General features: G+C 39.4%; 1 protein-coding gene across 4 annotated transcripts in view; it reads left to right on the top strand.

The window, feature by feature from the left end:
- The window catches only part of ITCH (itchy E3 ubiquitin protein ligase), a 57,936-nt gene extending 38,824 nt beyond the window's left edge, over window positions 1–19,112 (top strand). For 2 of the 4 annotated variants that reach the window (XM_063172138.1, XM_063172140.1), the window contains 15 exons: window positions 731–905; window positions 1,777–1,843; window positions 3,313–3,397; window positions 4,894–5,022; window positions 5,665–5,737; window positions 7,138–7,209; window positions 7,842–7,930; window positions 8,568–8,727; window positions 9,011–9,144; window positions 11,304–11,444; window positions 13,148–13,268; window positions 14,224–14,328; window positions 14,545–14,641; window positions 15,008–15,080; window positions 15,722–19,112. In XM_063172138.1, coding sequence (XP_063028208.1) covers window positions 731–905; window positions 1,777–1,843; window positions 3,313–3,397; window positions 4,894–5,022; window positions 5,665–5,737; window positions 7,138–7,209; window positions 7,842–7,930; window positions 8,568–8,727; window positions 9,011–9,144; window positions 11,304–11,444; window positions 13,148–13,268; window positions 14,224–14,328; window positions 14,545–14,641; window positions 15,008–15,080; window positions 15,722–15,821 — 1,621 coding nt within the window. In that variant the 3' untranslated portion in view covers window positions 15,822–19,112. The remainder of the gene's footprint in view (window positions 1–730; window positions 906–1,776; window positions 1,844–3,312; window positions 3,398–4,893; window positions 5,023–5,664; window positions 5,738–7,137; window positions 7,210–7,841; window positions 7,931–8,567; window positions 8,728–9,010; window positions 9,145–11,303; window positions 11,445–13,147; window positions 13,269–14,223; window positions 14,329–14,544; window positions 14,642–15,007; window positions 15,081–15,721) is intronic. The other 2 variants (XM_063172139.1, XM_063172141.1) reach the window with 2 other exon arrangements.
- Window positions 19,113–20,764: the final 1,652 nt, after the last annotated feature.

The raw sequence follows: 20,764 nt of genomic DNA, 5'->3' as shown, positions 1-20,764 counted from the left end.
AAGAAAAGCATAAGAGTTGTTCTGTTGCACTTCTTCATTCTCAAATGGGTTGCACACTGTAAAGAATTACAAAGTGAAAACATGGGATGGTACAGAGAACATGTTATTGAAGAACAAAAACTGGCAGTCTCATAAATGGAGCCCACCTGTCATGTTTCAAGTTATTTTGAACTTTTTCAGCAGATGAATTTTTATATTGCTTAAGCTTACTTAGAATAGGAATGTTTTCTTTCAAGTTTTCTAAGTAGTACTGATCTCATATGAACTGAAAATTAGAAAAAAAAAAACCAAAGAAAATCAAAACAAAATACCAAACCCCATGCCACCTTTCTTTTCTGTCAGATCAGAGTGTGAGGAAGTCTTGTGTTGAATAGCTTAAAATGTCAGAGGGTTTGCTGTGTTTTAGGAGAGACCTGCTGGCTGGGATAACTGCGGTGATGCCAGCACAGTATGGACAGTGGTCTAGACAGCTCTTGACAACTATTTCAAAAAACCCTGAAAACACAATAAATTGAATGGGTCTGACTTTGTATAGTATGCAACAAATAAAAGTGATTCTCATAAAAAAAGTCTAGCTCTTGTATAATTTTAGCAGAGAGTACAAGGAGAAAAAAGCTGCTGGTGAGCCCATGCTTTCTGCTCCCTTCCACCACACTGGCCTCCAGGTTCCTCTGAGCCTTAAATTAAATTGCCAGCTCTTGACAGCTGTGGCTTGTGTTTTCCCCCACAGCTGGGAGCGCCGGGTTGACAACATGGGCAGGATTTATTACGTTGACCACTTCACCAGAACCACGACGTGGCAGCGGCCGACGCTGGAGTCCGTCCGCAATTACGAGCAGTGGCAGCTCCAGCGCAGCCAGCTCCAGGGAGCCATGCAGCAGTTCAACCAGAGGTTCATTTATGGGGTAAGGAGGACCTGGGTGACTGAGGGTTAGGGTGGTTTTTGGGGTTTGGGCATGCCTGTGGGTCACCTGTCCCCATAAAGGCAGCAGACTGTTATGGTTTATGATAATGTCTCTGTGTGGCAGGGAGGGCTCATTGTAATGTTAGTTCATCTCCTTCCAGTCAGCACATGGGGTTTAGTTGTCACCTCAGTATAGGGCTTCTTGGATAAAATTGGTGTACAATATTGATAAAGCCTGGATAAAATTGATGTACAATATTGATAAGCCTCAAACTACAGCTTAGTAATAAGCTGATGTATTTGTATTGTATCTTGTATTACCCTGGCCAAACACACGGGAGGTAAGCAATGCATTTCTGCTCCGGGTAAAAGAAATTATGCACAATGAATGTTAGGAGAGCAGGGAAATTGAAAATAATCCTTCCAGCGTTTTTACTCCATTATTTGTCTCTGATGAATAGCAGACATTAGATCACTCCAACTCATGCTACTCATGGTCATCAAGAGTGATGGAGGTTCTGATTTGCTGTACATGTGAGAATAAAATGGAGCCTATAAGTGGTGGTAGGGAGAACTGTACTGACTGCAGGAATGAAGGTTCTGATTGCTTTGGGTGTTGCTGTACTAATTTCCTCCTGCCTAGGCAGGGGTACTAACAAAGAATAATTATTTCTTGGCACTGTAGTTAATTAAGCATGCCAAGGTCAGTAAAATGGGCCTTCTCTGTGGAGGAAAAGAAAGAGTTGGCATCCTTGCTTATGTGTAACATTAACAGAAATGCATTTACTTCAATAATTCAGGATGGCTATGGTAGAACATCTGGAAAGCAAATGACTAGTCATTAATGCCTCATTTGTTCGTGTGACTTGCAGAACCAGGATTTTTCATCCACACAGAACAAAGAGTTTGATCCTCTTGGCCCTCTGCCACATGGATGGGGTAAGACTAACTTGAATGTGTTTTGTAATGCAATGTAATTAAACATTAAAGCATACTTCTGCCAAATTATTTGTCAGCTCTTCTAAGCTAGTTTTTGAAAATTAAATTTTGAAAATCTACATTTAAAATAGTTTAAAATCAGATCTAATTAAATGTGCTATCAAAACAGAAACCTGACTAGGCTATGCTATTTCTAAGTGGTTTAGAAGCTATAAAGTGTTCTGGTTTACTCCACTGGTAACTAGTGTAATAGCTGCTTTAACACTCATCCTTTTGAGACTTTTTCATTCCCCCCCACCATCCTGTTCCTGCGAAATCAGGCTCCAAATCCTCTCTAAATCAAACTTCTAAAGTCTCACTCCAAGAAAACTCTTGAAGAGTTTTGTTGATCTGAAAATGTTTTTTATAGTGACAACTGCTTCCTTATTTGGCCCTCTCCCTGGAATAAATTTGTTCTTGTACTTTACAGGGCTGAGAATTTACAATTAATACAAATTTTGGCAGGGTGTAATAAAAATAGAAGTGTAAAACTGCTTTCTGGTGTGACTGTGAAGCAGATATGAAAATTCAAGTTTTATGATAGGTAGGCAAAGCTCTCAGAATTCTCTTGTGGAATTTGGAGCAAGTAATTACTTGGCAGAGTTGGACCTGAGTTTTTGGCTTCATCTGCTTTTCAAACAGAACTATTTGGATTTTAATCCTGGTATTGCTGCAACTTTGTGCCGTGAAATTGTTCCCCACTCTTGTGCTTAGATACATTATATATAACATTTCACAGAAAGGTCTTTAGGCTGGCAGTGCCCCGGAGATGGCAAACTGAGTCTCCACATCATGTGGAATTCTGCTGTCAGGCTCACAGGCAAATGCCTGTTTACAGGCTTCTCTTGGAAACTGAAGCTTTTGAGCTGTGGTAGTCAGATTTTGATCCATTTTTGTAATTTGTTTGTCTTGCAACACTAAATAAAAATGGTGTGAAGAGCTGCAGAATGGTACAGAGGAACAAGTCATGGCATTTCTCATTGGCAGTGTATGCCCATGGTTCATCTGAGAGAAAATATAAATGGCTTTTCTTGGAAACTGCATTTGACTGTGTTTTATTCCCTGCTATGAATTGAACTTGAAGCCCCTTTGTACCTTCTGTATACTTCTGTGTATATCTGTTCCCTCCTCTGTGTTTGCTTTCTGTGTTGCTTGTCAGTCACATCACAACATTTGACACAGCTGAAGTTTCCTGTGGACAAAACAGCTCACAGTTTTCAGTTTCCAATTAATTTCTCCTACAATTGAAAAATAAATTATATAGTAAGGAGTAACGTCAATGAAAGTGAAAATATGTTGGATCAGAGGAGGTACAGAGAAACCTGAGAGCAGGAGAGGCTGAATCTGGTGAATTATATTGTATATTTGATGTAGTCTCAGCAATAAATTAAAGAGGGAATTGAATTTGTTCTCCTTTTACATCTTTTCAGAAAAGAGAACTGACAGCAATGGCAGAGTGTATTTTGTCAATCACAACACACGAATCACTCAGTGGGAAGACCCCAGGAGTCAGGGGTAAGAAATCAGCTGAAGCTGCATGTATGATGAAAATGTAAATTAAATTAAAATGTAGCCAAGTAAGGGAGAGTAGAGTGAGCCAAGAATTGCTGCCCACAGGTGAGGCATGGATTGTGCTATGCAAACATCAGAGAGCTCGATAAAACGTTGAGACATTGGCCAAATGGAAACTGTTGCAATATTACTGTGTCATCCTACAGCTGCCAGGAAAGCCTTGGTCAACAGTAAGCAATGAACTCATTCCTCAGTAGAAAAGCCTCTGCTTTTCATAAGTAATCATTTACATTTGTCTAAACATTTGTGTCATAAGAGGAAGAAAAGATTTCCTTTGTATGATGATGGGATGGTGCAGAGTCTAGAGTAAGACTTTGGTTGTTTCCCACACAGTCACAGAATCCCAGAATAGTTTGGATTGGAAGAAGGGACTTTAAAGCCCATCTTGTTCCACCCTTCTGCCATGGGCAGGGACACTTTCCACTATCCCAGGGTGCTCCAAGCCCCATCCAACTTGGCCTTGGGCACATCTGGGAATGGATAGGAGACCTTTCCTCACACCTCTTTGAAAAAGGAGGAATAAAGGAGACATAGAACTTGAGGCACTACTAGAAACACAAGAGTTCTGTTTATTTTATTTTGAGCTCTGTCACTGCAGTCTTTGAGGTAAGGAATGGAGGCAGGTAGTTGAGGGTGAAGTGTGTTCAATCCTAACTGCTGCTTGAGCTGAAGATGTCTGTTTGGTGAAGCAACTTCACCTGTCCTCCCTGAAGGAGGGGAAGGGGCACAGCCAAAGCTGTGTGAGAGGGGTCACAGCTAGAGCCACTCACCTCTGCAGCTGTGGAGAGAAATTACTCTTGGAGCAGCCCAGCAACAGAATGTTTGGGCTGCACAGTCAGGACATGGTATTTATGGAGGGAAGCCACTGGGGAGCACTTCACAGTGATACCACTCAGATCTTCCAGATATATTGAGATCTACTTTATATACAGCAAAACTGAGTTGGAAAAAATTAGCAAAAAATTTTACATTATCAGGATTGGCATTTTCTTTTAATTTGGCATTCTGAAACATTTTTGGCTCCTGTGATTATTCATGAGGTACCAAAAACTGTTTATTAAAATTATATCAGTTTTTGAGTAAAAACCTCATAGTTAGAAGATAGAATTCTGTTGTTTGTGAAGGAAACAATAAACCTTACTTACACTTTTCCCTTAAGGTGTTTGTGAAGGAAACAATAAACCTTACTTACACTTTTCCCTTCAGGTTTTTTCATGCCTTGATTTAAGGTATTGCAAGCAAATGAGAATACTTTTGGCCTAGTTGAGAGCTGACTGCAAATTTTGGAAGGGGGGGAGGAAGCTAAAATAAATCCAAAGAAAAACTTTCTCAATCTCTAGACTTTCTAGATTTTCCAAGATGTTTACTGTGTCAGGTATTACTCCATTGACATAATGGATTCAGTTGATTGGTTACCATGTATTTTCTTGTATCCATAGTCAGTTAAATGAGAAGCCCTTGCCAGAGGGCTGGGAAATGCGATTTACTGTGGATGGAATTCCCTATTTTGTGGATCACAATAGAAGAACTACTACATACATCGATCCCCGCACGGGCAAGTCTGCTCTGTAAGTGTTCTTAACATTTTACTAAGGTTTCAAAAGTCAAGTTTAGCACACGTCATTTTAAAAGTATTTTTTAAATATTTATTTTTTGCTTCTTACTACATTATTAGGCAGGAAGGTTTACATGGAGCAGTGCTTCTTAATTACCTGGGATTTTCCATTCACTGAAAGTCCCTGAAGAAGCCAGAGTTCTAAACACTGCAGAATCTTTCTTGCCATGTAATGTGTGAGATTTGAGAGTAGTAGAGGAGCTGCATCTGTTTTGTTGATGACCAAATCCCTTCCATCTCTTTTTAAAAGAGACCCAACCTCTTCTTTTTCTGATTTTTTTTTTTTAGGAACCAGAATGAAGTTGAAACCAGAATTTACCTCCCAAGTTAACTGAATGTCGTCCCTTCTTTATTGTTAGAATCTTTTTTTACAGTTATGTTCAGGTAGTGTTTTAAATGTACTGTTAAGCATTCCACAGTTTACAAAGAAAGATTTTTCTTTTTAGTTTAAAAACATGAAATTACACCCCAAAATAAAAAAATGTGACTAGATAGCCAGCTAGACCATACAGCTGTATAACTAATACATCTGCAGGCTTTTACTTCAGTTACAAAACCACTTGGAAATTCATTATTTTCTTCCTTTTGTTTGCAGAGACAATGGACCCCAGATAGCTTATGTGCGTGATTTCAAGGCCAAGGTCCATTATTTCAGATTCTGGTGTCAGGTATGGATTCTTTTTTTTGCAATATTTGCTTGCATTTTGGTTTTGTTTACACGCTTTCAATGTCTTCTTCGGTGCCTTCCAGTAAAGGGAATCAAACTACTCTAAAGTTAAAAGTGAGTTAAATTAAGAGGGAGTAAATGCAGGAAATGTATAATCTCATGTAAGCTTTAAAGTGATGTAACTTTTGGCTTTAAAATGTTTTAGAATAAGGGAAAACATCAATTTCCCTACTTTTTTTTTTAAGTGGTGGGTTTCTGAATAGCATTGTCTTGCTGCAGTTAATACAGGAATATATGGAGGCACAGTTTTTTTAGAGTTAATACAACATCTGCTTTCTATATGAATACCCACTTCTGGCAGGAAAGGCAGGGCATTTGCAACACAACAGATATGTCTAAGCACTGAGGAATATGCTGTGGTGCACATAGGGTGCTCTAACATCATATCAAATTCAGTGTGTCAGTCTTGGGCCTCTAAGCTCCTTATATCAAGAGATGAAGTAACTTGATGTTTAGGGAAAAAGTTTTTGGTTTCAATGTTCCAGTTTTCAAGAGTAACTGAATTGTCCTTTGAAAATAGTGCAGAGACTAGCCTCATTTTTCACTTGGAATTGTGTGCAGTAGAGCCTGAATATTTTAATTTTTATTAAATTAATAGAATCACAGAATGGTTTGAGTTGTAAAGGACCTTAAAGATCATCTCATTCCAACCCTCTGCCATGGGCAGGGACACCTTCCACTAGGCCAGGGTGCTCCAAGCCCTGTCCAACCTGGCCTTGGACACTTCCAGAGATCCAGGGGCAACCGCAGATGCTCTGGGCACCCTGTGCCAGGGCCTGCCCATCCTCACAGGTGCTGGGAATTCCTTCCCAATATCCAATATCCCTCTTAACCCTGCCTCTGGCAGTGGGAAGCCATTCCCTGTGTCCTGTCCAGGCCTTTGTCAATAGTCTCTCTCCATCTTTCTTATTGGTGCCTTCCAGGTACTGAAGGCCACAGTTAGGTCACCCTGAAGTTTCTCCAGGCTGAACAATCCCAATTGTTTCAGCCTTTTCTTATAGGAGAGGTTCTTCATGTGTCTCATCAATTCTGGGGTAGAAAGCCTTCCTCAGCTGGGACATGTTATTGATCTTCATGTTCTCCAGTATCTTTAGGAGTGCAATGTTTAACCTATTCTAAGCAGCATCTGGAGGTGTATTCATGTCACTGTAGATAGCAGTATTGGAACCAATTTATTCTTGGATTAAATGACAATTTAGATACCTTGATTGCTGGATTTGTTTTATATTGATTGATGGAATTGAACTGTACTTTTTAATGTATACAGCAAATAGCAGTCCAAACTGAGTGGTGGGAACTTTAAGTGATTGTACCCTTCACATCTAAAAAATTTCCTTTCAGCAACTTGCAATGCCACAGCATATAAAGATCACAGTGAGCAGGAAAACATTATTTGAGGACTCATTTCAGCAGGTATTGTGTTAAAACATGGGAGTAATGGTATGAAAAGTAGTGCTATTAAATTTATTCTCACATGTCATTTTTGAACCTTTGATATCTTGCTATTGTTACTTTAAGTTAGACTAACAAAAAAATACTAATTTAATAGGCTGCATTCACACTTACAAGATCATGCTAATATATGTTGTTCTGGCACTGATTTATCTGACAAAGGTGATTTTGGTTTTTTTCCCCCTCAGAATGATTTAAAATCTGAGTTGATTTTGAGGAGACTGCTGGGGCAGAGCAGCAGCCCATTCTCAGGATGTTTTTGTGTTGTGCTTATGTTTATGCACATTTCATCACAATGTGTTGTACTAGCATGGTCTACATACAAACAATATATTAAGTTGATCTGAGTCTGGTTGTCTTGAAATGATTTTTTTTTTTACACAAAAATTATTAATTCTATTTGCATTATTAGGAGTGAAATTCTTACTAATCTCTCTAGACCTAAGGTTAAAATATTAAGGTTTTGTTAAGGTCTGTAGACCCTGATTAAAATTTTTCCAAATTATTAAATGCTTGTTAGAAAATAGTAATAATTCTAACCAGTGCTTATAGCTGTTTTCTTAAAAATAATTGATTGTTTTTCTTTCACTAAGATAATGAGCTTCAGCCCTCAGGATCTCCGGAGACGTTTATGGGTTATTTTCCCTGGTGAAGAAGGTTTAGATTATGGAGGTGTGGCAAGGTAAACTACACTGAAATGGCAGATAATAACTTGTTCTGCTGGTGGTGATGTGAAGGCTTCCCCAGAGTACTTACTGCAGTGCTTTCACAATAGGAGTGAAGTTTATTCCTTAGCTTGGAACGTCTGAGGAAGGCAGTTCTGCCAGATGTTTGCATGTCTTAAAACTATGTAAAATGATTTTCAGTTAGCATTAGGAGTTACTTAATCATCTCCATGATTAAAGAGATGCAATTTACTGAATTAAAGTCACCCTTTGACCCAACTGTTAATGTCAAAGTAGAGTTTATTGAAAAAGTGAACAGAAATCTACATTTAAATACAAAGTCTTGACTGGAATGTAACTGAGCAGTGCATATGTTAATTGGCTTTCCCAGCCCTGGATGTTTAGATCAGGGGTACACTTGTTATGTGCTCAGTTAGATAAGAGTGCGTTTTATCCAAGCCACTGACAGTAGTGTATCATTGCAACTTTGCATTTTAATTTGTAATTTGCTGTAGTTTCCCTTTGGTGTCAGTGTAGGTCAGCTGCTCTCTGGGAAAGGAGGCCCAACAAGAGCCTGAGTCAACATGAGTTAGCTACAGTAATTTCTGCTGTGATTTATTCTGAAATGTGTTTTTATTGTTTGTATGATTTCAGGGAGTGGTTCTTTCTGTTGTCACACGAAGTCTTGAACCCCATGTATTGCCTGTTTGAATATGCAGGGAAAGATAACTACTGCTTACAGATAAACCCAGCCTCTTACATCAACCCAGACCACCTGAAATACTTCAGATTCATCGGGAGGTTCATTGCCATGGTATGTCCTAAAGCAGGAAACAGATCTGTCCTGTAATTTTCCTGTAAGTAAATACTGTGCCATCAGATGGGTAATGATAAAAATCCATGTTTGAGCTGACAGTATCAGGTATTTTGGCTATAACTCCTGTTGGTATAAGCTACTTCAGCATATTGACAGTGATGGTACTCGAGTTGGTTTAATTCTTTGACTGTCAGATTTCATGGGCACACAGAACAGAATGTTGTCATATTAAGAACTGAAGCATCCTTTGCATTATTTTGTCTGTTTTTGTGTTCCTCAGGCTTTGTTCCATGGGAAGTTCATTGACACTGGTTTCTCTCTGCCATTCTATAAACGTATCCTAAACAAGGCAGTAGGACTCAAGGATTTAGAATCTGTTGACCCAGAGTTTTACAACTCTCTCATCTGGGTAAAGTGAGTTTGGCTTTGTTTTGTTCTTGAAATAGCAATACAATGTTTTTGGTTTTCACTTCTGCCAGGAAGTAGATGTAAATCTCTTACTAACAACCCCACAGAAGAACATAATCTAACACCGCAGAGCAGTATGGAATTTTTACTGTGAGTTTAGATACACAAAGAATGATTTGTTCATGCAGAGCTTTTCTGGTTCATTGAATATTCTGTGCAGCATCTTGTGTTGTGTTATTATTGGCTGTTACTAATTCCAGTTAAACATACAGATCTGGCAGTGTTGAATGTGGTTACAAATAAAATGACTTGAGTAAATTTGACTGAGATTTTTCAGATAACTGATTAAAAGAAATCAGGAAATACCCATTTAATGTTTCTCTAGTACTGGTTTAGTTAGAAAACAGAATGTGTAGTGCTACAAGAACATGAAGGTAACAAATGTAGTTTATTATTTACTACCACACAGTTCTTCTGTTAGTCACACTTGCAATTTGACTTCAAGATTGATATTGAAGATTTAATGCTTTAAAGAAGTTCTGGCTGTCCTGGTATTTTTGCCCCAAGTTTAATGATTCCAGACCATTTCTACCTGCAGCCTTCCATGTCTGCATGCTCAGGCACCTCTCTGTCCCTGCTCTTGTGGAGTCCTCCTCTTCCACTCTTTTTGCAAATTCCTCTCCAGAGACTAGCAAGTAAAAAGGATGTGGAGTATCTAGATGGCAATTATTTTGGAATTATGTATTACAGATATTTTAAGAAATAATTTTTAAAGCCCCTTCAATCTAAAGCATTGTAATTTTGTACTGATGTTTTCATAGGAGGATGCCACATCTTTTAATCTGTGGTAGATATGCACCATTTATTTCAGTAACACAGATTTTTTTTTCTTTCAGTTAAAAATATTAACGAATATATTAGAAGAAAAAGGCAAACTGAGTAACCTTTTTTCTTCAGCTACAATAAAACCAATTTTGCAGAAAAATTAGGCTTTCTTGTGACTACAGACAAAACATTTCACTTAGGAATCACACCAAGAATAGTTCTTAACACGGTTTGAAAACTTCATAGAAGGTGTGAGAATAGATTGGGTTTTGAAATGCAAAACTAAATAGAAAAGCCAAGATTTTCATCTGTAGTGGTGATTCATGGAAGGTTCATATTAAATACTGAGGAGCAGAGAAAGCAGCATGAGATGTGTAAGAATTGAGATAAGAATTTTGTTGGATTTTCAGAATAGTATGTCCTGTACTCCATGGATGTGCTGCTAATGTGCCTTCATTTTAATTCAAAGCCATTTCTGTAGTGATAGAGATCTAGGCTGGAGTGCAGAAAAGGCTTTGCCCCTTTGAAAAATCACTTAAGGATGTGAAAATTGGAGAAAAGGCTTCAGAACTCCAAGGGCTGCAGAGTCCTCTCAGTCCAGAGCCAAACTTCAGTGTACTGGGCCTGCTTTTCTGTAGTGCTGCTTGAGGTACCCCTGAGGAAAGGACTGCCCATTTGCAGGGGAGAAGAGCCATGGCTGTCAGGACAGACATAATTTTGTTCCTCACAAAAAAGGAAATTTTATAACTTTGCAGGAAGCATTCCTTGGCACTTGTATCAGGGGACTGTTTTTCTCATTCCCACAAGTCTGAGGATTTCAGAGACTGGCTGAGTTTGGAAGGAGACTTTTAGAGGTCACCTGCCAAACCTCAGTGCCCAAACTGAGCTAGAGTGTGTAACTTTCATTTTAAAAGGGATGGATGATGAAATAAAATCAGCCTTTCATCTGAAGCCTTCCCTCCTCACCCAAGGTTTCATGCAGTACTGTATATTTTGGAAAGATGAAGTTCAGAAGTGCAGTTGCATCATGGGGCTCAATAAACCACAGCCACGTTTTCAAGACTGGCATTGCTGTGTTATGGGTCAGGATAAATATCTGGACTTTGCACTTGATTTTGGAGGAAAACCATCATCAAAACCTCTGTATGGGCCGTTCTTCACTTTCCAAAAGCATAAACTCCAGGACTTCTGGCAAGGCCATAATTACTGTGAAAAGAACATTTCCTTATCTTGACTATTTAACTCCAAACCTTCTACCTTTAGGTTCTTCATACCCATCTCCTCTGTTGTGTGCAAGTTCTCAACACAGTTATTTAAAACTGTATTTTTTTGCCTTCCAGAGAGAATGATATTGAAGAATGTGGCTTGGAAATGTTTTTTTCTGTTGATAAAGAAATACTAGGTGAAATCAAAAGCCATGATTTGAAGCCAAATGGTAGCAACATTCTGGTCACAGAAGAAAATAAAGAAGACTACATCAGGTAAGAATAAGTGAAGACTTTAAAATACTCATTTTCTTTCTTTTGAGTTCTAGCAACAAAAGACTGTCTGTGTCATCTAAAGCATTGCTGAGAAATTGCTGATGCTGGCAACAAGTGGCAAGTGTTTGGATCCCATATTTGAAAGAGGAATATTGATAGAAATAAGTTTCTAAAATCCACTTTTCCTAAAGATCATGATTAGAAGAAAGTCCACTTTTTTTTCCTAGAGTTATCTCAGTTTTGCAGAATACCATGACAAGAGTTGTGGCTGTCATATATTTAATGAAATGTTACATCTGTTTATTACTGTAATTATATTGCTTTATAGCCTGCTGATGTTCTAGCCAGCCATTTCTGGTTCATGTGGGGTTTTGAGAGGTTGTTTTTTTGTTGGGGTTTTTTTGAGAACCTTTTTGGGTTTATTGTGAAGATTGTCATTTTTCAAAGATACTTGGAATTGCTATTAGTTTTATGTGAACTGGTCTTGTAGTTGTAACAGTGTTTTGAATGATGTCATAGGTTGTATTGTCATAAAGATCATATTTGCAGCACCAAAATGTTTTAAAGCAGTAGATTTAGAGTGAAGGAGCATAAGAGTGATTAAGGAATAAACGTGTGAACAGTGACCTGCTTTGTCCTGAAATATCCCCTTTTTCCTCAGTGTGCAGCACTACAGCAGCTCTGATTTAAGGTGTGAACTTCAACATAAAAGCTTGGAGGATGTGCTTGCAAAAAGAGCTGTCACACATTGCAGGCCCAAACTAAACTGAATCATGGAGAATTTTCCTCTTTGTTACAATGTGTTCTGTGAAGGCTTTTCCATGGGCAGGGGGAGGGAGTTGGGAATGGGTTCTGTTTTCATCTGCATGAGAAATCTGCAGACATTTCAGTGATTCACAAAAGAGGTGGTGCTTGCACCAGAAACATGCTGGCATTTGGCAGGAGGGAGGATCTGCAGGAAATCATTCTTCTCTAGTTCCTAGGAACCCAGGGAGAGCTTGGATTACAGTTTCATTCAGATTCTTTTGCCTTACTCCAAGTCCTGCTTCAAGTCCCCCAAGTTTCTAGGACTAAAATGAGAAGTAGCCACCTCTCCTTTAGAATCCAGTGCTCCTGATAGGTTAGGCTTGAATTCAGCATAATATCTGCTTCTCCCTGGGTTCAGGTTCTCCGGGTCTCCTGCCTGCTTTTCACCATTTTATTAATGGAGAGTGGAGTTTCTGCCACAGAGCAAAGTTTCATGATTAACAGAAACAAATATGGAACTTTCCAAATGGACATAGTCACTGCTTGGTAAGCTGGCAGTCCTGCTGCTCTTCACCAGTACAACTTGACTTGTTTTTTACCTTGTCATGGATAACAACTGAGATTTCTGGGGAGAATATCAGACAAAACCTTCAAACACCTCAGGACTGCTGTGCTCTCATTAATGTAATCAGTGAAGAGATGCTGCCTCCTCTTTGAGTCCAAAATACTTCTGTAGCAGAACAGTTGAACACTTAGGGTAATTTAGAGAAAAAATGCAATCATTTGCAAAGAGTAAAGGCTGCTGATAAAATTATATGGTGCTCTATCCCCAGAACTTTCCAGACTTTCCATGTTTTTTTTTAACTTAGCTTACAGTTCATCTCAAAATAGGTAAAGATGTGGACTTGGGGTTAGCATGAGCCATTTAAATGATCTTGGTGTGTCTTCTTTTCCAGGCTAGTGGCAGAATGGAGACTGTCCCGAGGTGTTGAGGAGCAGACACAGGCTTTCTTTGAAGGCTTCAATGAAATACTGCCACAACAGTATTTGCAGTATTTTGATGCAAAGGAACTGGAGGTAAAGGATTGCTTGGCTATTACTGGATCCTAGTCATTACACATAAAATAAACTCCAGTCAGTACATCTGAAGAGCAGAACTCATTGAGGCTGACAACTGTTTTATAGGGAATATGGGGGAAACTTCATGGAATAGTATTAGATTAATGTGTTTTCCTTAACTTTGCTCTTAGCAGCCAACTTAGATGTTTCTAAATGCCAAGATTCTGTCAGCAGAAATTTCTTACTTTGTTTTTGTGATTCTTTGATTTGCCTGTGTTCAAAGAATGAGTAACTTGACAGACTGAGAGATAAAGCCAGATATGCAATGGATGGTTGCATATAGATTGAGCCAAGTTCTTGGTTTGGGTTTGATCACTCAAAGTTACACTTTCTGAATCATCTGTTCAGTTTGAAAAGTAAAGCCATCAAAGCAAAATATCCCATCCCTAGTGAAGAATTGTATGGCTGGGCAAAGATGAACTGGCTTGAATAGAATCGCAGAATGGTTTGGATTGGGATCTTAAATAATCTTGTTCCAGCTCCCTTCCATATGCAAAGACACCTTCCACTGTCCCAGGGTGCTCCCAGCCCTGTCCAGCCTGGCCTTGGACACTTCCAGGGATCCAGGGGCAGCCACAGCTGCTCTGGGCACCCTGTGCCAGGCCCTCCCCACCCTCACAGGGGAGAATTTATTCCTAAAATTGCAAAGAATTACTCCATTTTTCACAACAGAGATGCTCTCTAATTTGTTACCTCTCCAAATACACTTCATGAACCAGTCTTTGAACCACTTCATCATCAGTTGTTGTTTATAGAAGTTTTGAATGAAGTTTAAAATTAAAACCTTGTGCACTATTTTTGCAGATGCTGCTAAGGGGAGGGGTCCAGTTGTTCTCTTTTGCTGTGTGTGAGGTCACAGAAGGAAAGTGGAAATTTGTACTCCTCTGCTTATTTCCCTTTTTCTGCCCCAAAGGTGCTTCTCTGTGGAATGCAAGAAATTGACCTGAATGACTGGCAGAGACACACCATCTACAGGCACTACACCAGGACCAGCAGGCAGATTGTGTGGTTCTGGCAGGTTTGCAGATTTTGCTCTATCCTCAGACCAGAAGCTAGAGAGCACAGCTCATTGAACAGTGGTCAGAACACTGAGCACACCTGCAGAGTGCAGATAGAAACTGTTACTGCTAACCCAGCTGTTCCCAGCATTACTGTTCATCTGTGGATGGTGATGATGTAAATATCTGAAGTTTGAATCAATCCCTAAATGTTTATTTCCATTACTGTTTTTCAGTTTGTGAAAGAAATAGATAATGAGAAGAGGATGAGACTCTTGCAGTTTGTGACTGGAACTTGCAGATTGCCAGTGGGAGGATTTGCTGACCTCATGGGTATGTATTAATAACCCTTCTAATGCAGGAGATACACTTCTAAAAAGAACCTAATTATATATTTATGGCATTTTTAATGAGTTTTATATTAAATGCTGTTTTGTAAGCCATGCATCTACTTGAGCTATGATGGAAAGAGATGGAAGGAATGTTTACACCTATTTATTGCAGTTTAAATTCACTTCAGATTGATGCATTTCTCCACATGTAGACTTTGATCCAAGCAGAGCTGTAGAGTGAGACAAATGTCCCTTCTCTGTGCAAATAAGTGTAATCCTGTCTTTATTTAAGCCTTGCATGCTTCAGGTGTGTTACAGTGATAGAAAGGTAGCTGGACTATGCCTTGTCTATTGGAATTTGTTACAGGGAGCAATGGACCCCAAAAATTCTGTATCGAAAAAGTTGGAAAGGAAAACTGGTTACCCAGAAGTCATACCTGGTGAGTACATAACAAATCAGAATATTGCTATTTGTCTGGTTTTGGTGACCACAGTCTGCTGTGACATTTTAGTAAATGGGTAATATGCTGAAATGGTTGAGACTCTGTGGAAGCAAACACAAATTACACCAGTGAACTCTGTTGTTAAATGATAGCTGAACTTCTGAAAAGCTCTTGTGGCATGGAATAGATTCCACTGGGAATTCCATGGATTTGTGTAATGTATTACTGAACAATTAAAGTCATTACCTGTAGTATCTAACTAGGTTGGGACTATCTTTTATCACTGCACTCCTTAGTAAAATAGCCACATTCACACACTCCCAGAGAAAAGATCATTTCTCCTCTTTTCTTTGGGTAGGCAAAACCACACAAATTGAAAATGATGACTCTAATTAACCACCTAGAGGTTGGTTTTCCTCCAACTAGGAAAAGTTAATGAAAACTATCACTGTATCAGCACTTGAATGAATACTAACCTCTGCCCTCACAAATACATTTATATCAGTAATCAGCTTTTCTCAGGGTATAAATCCCAGTATCAATCTCCACAGCAAAAATTCTAATCACCCATATTCATAATGGATTTTTTGTTCCTATTAAATTCTTCCTTGGTACATAATTTTTTTTTTATTTTGCAGTTTCAATCGCTTAGACCTTCCACCATATAAAAATTATGAGCAGTTGAAGGAAAAGCTGTTATTTGCAATTGAAGAAACAGAAGGATTTGGTCAAGAGTAGCTGAAATTTGCACCTTGAAGAATGTGAACCCAACACGATGTATGTGCTTCACTTCTTCTGCTTGTTGCACACTTCATTGTAAAGTAGACATGACTTGGATTTATTTAACAGTACTAATGTGTAAATAAATGGATGTTATCCTGAGGTTATCCACCTTAACTCTGGATTTCTACTGAGCACTTTCAGAAATCAAATGCGCAATCCGATGTGGCTACAAGAGACTAATGGCCGAAGTAGAGGTTTGATACAGCTTTGGGCTCTGCTTTGTTTTACCATTCATTAATTAGAATGTGTCCTTAATGACTGACAGATTTTTAACAATAGTTTTGTCTTTCCTTTTTAGTAGCATTTTTGCTACTGATGCACTGGGAAGTTCATTGGTAGCTGCAATGCTGCAGCAGCATCCTATGCCTCCTAACAGCAGTGTCAGAGCCAGCCTGGATCCCCCTCCATGCCGTGAGCAGCTCCAATCCTTAAGCTCCTTTTTCTAACTCAAGTGTGGCCAGACTGTTTTTCCTTGCCTGGAGTCTGCTCACGTGCCAGCTGGACTGAAGCTGCTGTTAAGGGGATGTCAAACTGTGGCACAAATCCAGGGCATAGCTTTGCTTTGGTTTATCCCAATCCTGCTCCTGTCAGCAAAAGAGACACCTGCCCAAAGTTGTTGGAACACTGCTCTGTGCCCTCTGAAGGGTTCTGAGCTCTTGCTGTGTAACATGTTTTAACTTTGAAATCAATATTAACACTGTGGTACTTCATTTGTTTTGCAAAAGACAAGCCCAGCTGGGATTGCACTGATTCCATTGAGGTTCCTGTTTGCAGGCTGTTTGTCAGCAGTGTTAATGGACATTACCCTCGGTGTTTTTCCTACATGTTGCAGTCACTTTGCTCCGAAGAGTTCGCTTGGCTCTCAGGAAGAAGCACAAAACAACTGGATTGAAAAAATGATCCTACTCATCATTTCTGTGGATGAACTGATGTGTGAGCCTGGCTGAGGCCAAGAGGATTAGAAAGTTCAGACACGGATTACAGGTTTTTGGGAAGCTGGAGCGTCAGTAAATAGTTCTATAAAGTTTGAAACTCAAGTTTTTGGGGAGGTTTCTAAGCTAATTCACCCTAAGCTTCTTACAGCTAGTAACTTTTGTAGCAAGGTCCTGTTGAATTAACATCTGCTATTTCCTTTTAGAATCTGTTAATTCTTTTCTGGTTTACAATAGCATTTTGCATTTTACTGCTCCTTTAGACTGAATGCACTTTTTGGGTCTGGTCAGCCCTTTCCCTTCCCCCGAAGGGAGGAAGTCAGACACCAGTGAAATGAGCTGTAGCCACAGTGAGAGATGTGACACTTGAAATAACATGTAGCACATAGTAAAGCAAACCTGCAGCTCAGAGCACTGGGGCAGGAGCTGCGTTTAAGACTCTTTCAGATAACAGAGCTGAAACAGGACAGTGGGAAAGTGAAACATGGAACATTCAGTCTGGAAAAGAGTCTTTCCATCTAAACTGCTGTCTTATCCATCTAAACTGCAAGAGGGAAAAACTGATTCTGGCCTAAGAACCAAGACACTACAGGTTTTAGCTGACTTCACAAGTGTGTCAGGGCTCAGTGATAAATGCTTTGGGAAGGCAGGAGGGTGGGACTTATCAGGCTTAATTGAAGGAAAGCCTGGGGAGAGGTGCTGATGATACAGAAATGCCCCTCATTTAAAGTTTCATTGATGGTGAGAATTCACCTTCAGGTGTAACTGGGAGGAGAATTGCCAACTTCCACAATATTTGGATCTATGACAGTATACAGCTCATGAGAAAAAATAAACGCCTTATATATATTTTCTGTTTATATTAATTCTTACAGTGAAATGTAGTTATCTAACATATTTACAAGAGAGATTAAATTAAGCAAGATAATGCAAGGTTAAGCTATGAAAAATAGTCTATGTTCTGCATATTGCTTTACAATTCGTGTAGGGAACCTAGAACTATTGTTCATGTATAAATATCACCCAAAAGGCTGTCAGCCCTATATTTTTAAAATAAAGAGTAGTTATAATTGAAATAGCCTTAGCCCTAGTTCTATAGGGTTTGGCTGTTGAATATTTTTATGGTTGAAATGTTTAGTTCAGGAAAAACATACCTGCTTGTATATATTTTTGATGTCCAGGATTCCACTTATTCCATTGTTTCTTTAATTTAAATGGCATGTTTATATGTCTTTTCTGCTGTACCAGGATGGGAGAAAGGGGGCTGGATATTCCAAGCACCAGATATGATTTTAAAATATTGCAAATAAAGAATTCATTGAGGGGGGAAAATAATCAGTGAAACATTGGATTTGGCCAAATAGAAAAAAATTAAAGCAGCTTTACAGCATTACATTGACAATATTTCTGAAGGCACAAGTTTAGATTCCTTAGGCATTTGACTTGTGAATACTAACAAATCTGTTAAATTTTTACAGCATGTTGTGTATAAGTTAAAAGGAATTATACAAGCCACTGGTGCACTTTTCAGTTCTTTCTGGGGATCTGGTGAAGCAATACAGGGATGAGCCCAGAGCAGCTGCTATCCCAGATAACAGGTTTTTGTGGATTGGATTTACAAGTGAGATTTTCAGCAGAGATTAATTAATTTGTCTCCCATTGCTTCAACTGTTTTAGCTACCTGAGCTGCATAAATTCATAGTATGTCACAAATGTACATTCATATGCAACTGTCAGTTGATCCTGATTACCAAGTATTAAAAGAAATTTTATTTAGAATTTTCCTTCATGAGAATGCCATGAGAAAATTAAATACTGAGAATTAACAAAGCCTTATTGCTACAAGTAGCTCAGGAACTGTTCATTTACTAATGACATGCACAGTAAATACATTCTTTATCTGATCTAGTATGGAAGTTTGGGGTTTTTTTAATCCAGTTGCTTGTCTTTAAACAAAACAACCTTTTTTATTATTTTGAGAAAAATAAAAAATTGTTTGGGGGGGTTAGGGGTTTTTTTGGGTTTTTTAAAAATTTTATTTTACTACATGCTGCACTGGATTTGTAATCTCAACTCTGTTATATTGGTATCTCCAGCCCCCTTTTTTGTGGTGTCTTTTAATTTTCTCCAAGAATCACTGTTTGTGTATATGTGCTCTAGTGAACTCATGTAGAAACTGGGATCAGCAGCACTGGATTGTAAAATACTGTACTGAAATTCATTGTCGATATTTCCTTGCATTGTAATTTCAAATACTCAGGTAACTGTAACAGTATCTCAGTAAGTCAAATACTTTTATAAAACTACTTAAAGAGCTGGTGGTCTGGTCCTTATTCCTTATGTGTGACAGAATATCCAGGTGGAAATGAATTAATTGTCTGTGTGCTCCTGGAGGTGAGGGTCAGGCTGCCTGGACTTGTCCTTCCACTGGGATTCTTCAGGAACAGTTCTTCCCAAGACCTCATCCACCCTGGTTGATTAGATTGGATATTGAAGAGCAGATTTTGGACACAATTTGTGGATTTTTAGTGCTTGTGGATGCTGCCCTGAGGAGCCAGTGAGTGCTGTGAGGCTGCTGACGCCTGAGGGAGATGGGGTGGAGGGAGGTTCTGCAGGAGGCACAGCTGTAACATCCATTGCAGCGCTGGTGCAGGGATACCAACAGTGAGGAATGACACTGCAAGGGGTTTGGAGAGGCAGAGTGGCACAGAGGAGGGAGGGAAGCTCCAGTGAGACCAACCAGCCTTGTAGTGTCCCTGATCCTCCTTGAAGGGGCAGGTGCCATTGAGATTATTGCTGTCATGAGGATCTCTCCTGATGGCCACAGGCTTTGCCAGGTGATTGAGATGGGCTTTGCAGTGAGGTTCCAGTTCCCTCAGTGCTCACAGGGATGTCCCATCAGGTCTTAGGGTCATACAATACTGGACTTGATAATCTCAAAGGTCTCTTCCAACCAAAATTACCCTAGTTAATTTTGTGATGCTGTCTCAGGGACTTGATTCTGTCCAGTTTGGTTGGATGATCCCTAAAGTGGTCATCCTTCCCTGAGGGTGATTCTCCCTGCTGCAGACCTTCCCACTGGGTTCTCCTCTGCTGACTTTCCCAGCTGTTCCCAGTGGCTCGGTTAACTCAGTTTTGTCAGGGGCAGCAAATCCCAAGGAAGATTTTCCATGCCAGGCAAGTATATGCAAAAACAACTGCCTTTTTCTGCAGCGGGGAGGTTGGTGTGGAGTCACTTCCTCCAAGCTTTGAATGGAACTACTTAAAAACATCCCAGTAAGTTGTGTAAACCCAAAATTTGATACTGCTTTGAGCAGCTTTATATGTATACAGCTACAAGGGTATTTCACATACATCTGAAGTTTATTTTAAAAAGGCAAAAATTAATCACAGTGCAGTGTATGATAAATGTACATCTCAGCTGCACCACTTTTTTTTTCTATTTGCTTTAATGATGAGGGTGCTAATATCAGCACCAGCCTTGGGTGGGAGTGTTGAAGGTTTTGTTCATGGCAGGATGGGAATGGTTGTTTAAGCAAACCCTTGTTTGGTTGGGTTTCTGATGGCAGCTGTGTGCTGCTTATTATTGCCCAAATTATCCACCACATCCTTACTATTGCCCCAATCTTACCATTGCGCAGACCAGAAATTAAATCAATCCATGGCCACATGACTTCTTGTAGCCAAGCTGTAAAACTCGCTGCTAGACTGGAAAGAGAGATTAGAATTTAACTGAATTCTGTTGCAGAGCTGTAAACAGCCATTGGAAGAGGAAACAGCCATATCTCTTGGATCCTAAAGAAGGAATTTTCCCTGATCTCTGGCAATGCCTGATCCAATTTCAATTCTCAGCCTGTCAGCCCAGCAGGGCACAAATGACAGGACTCATTGGAGAAATCTTGTTTTCTTTAAGGAGAATACAGTCTCTGACAGATTGGAGTGGCCAGTGAGCTTACCTGCTGTGTC

This window comes from Melospiza melodia, chromosome 19 (genome assembly GCF_035770615.1).
Source record: "Melospiza melodia melodia isolate bMelMel2 chromosome 19, bMelMel2.pri, whole genome shotgun sequence".
NCBI lineage: Eukaryota > Metazoa > Chordata > Aves > Passeriformes > Passerellidae > Melospiza > Melospiza melodia.
This window is presented reverse-complemented; position numbering and strand designations above follow the sequence as displayed.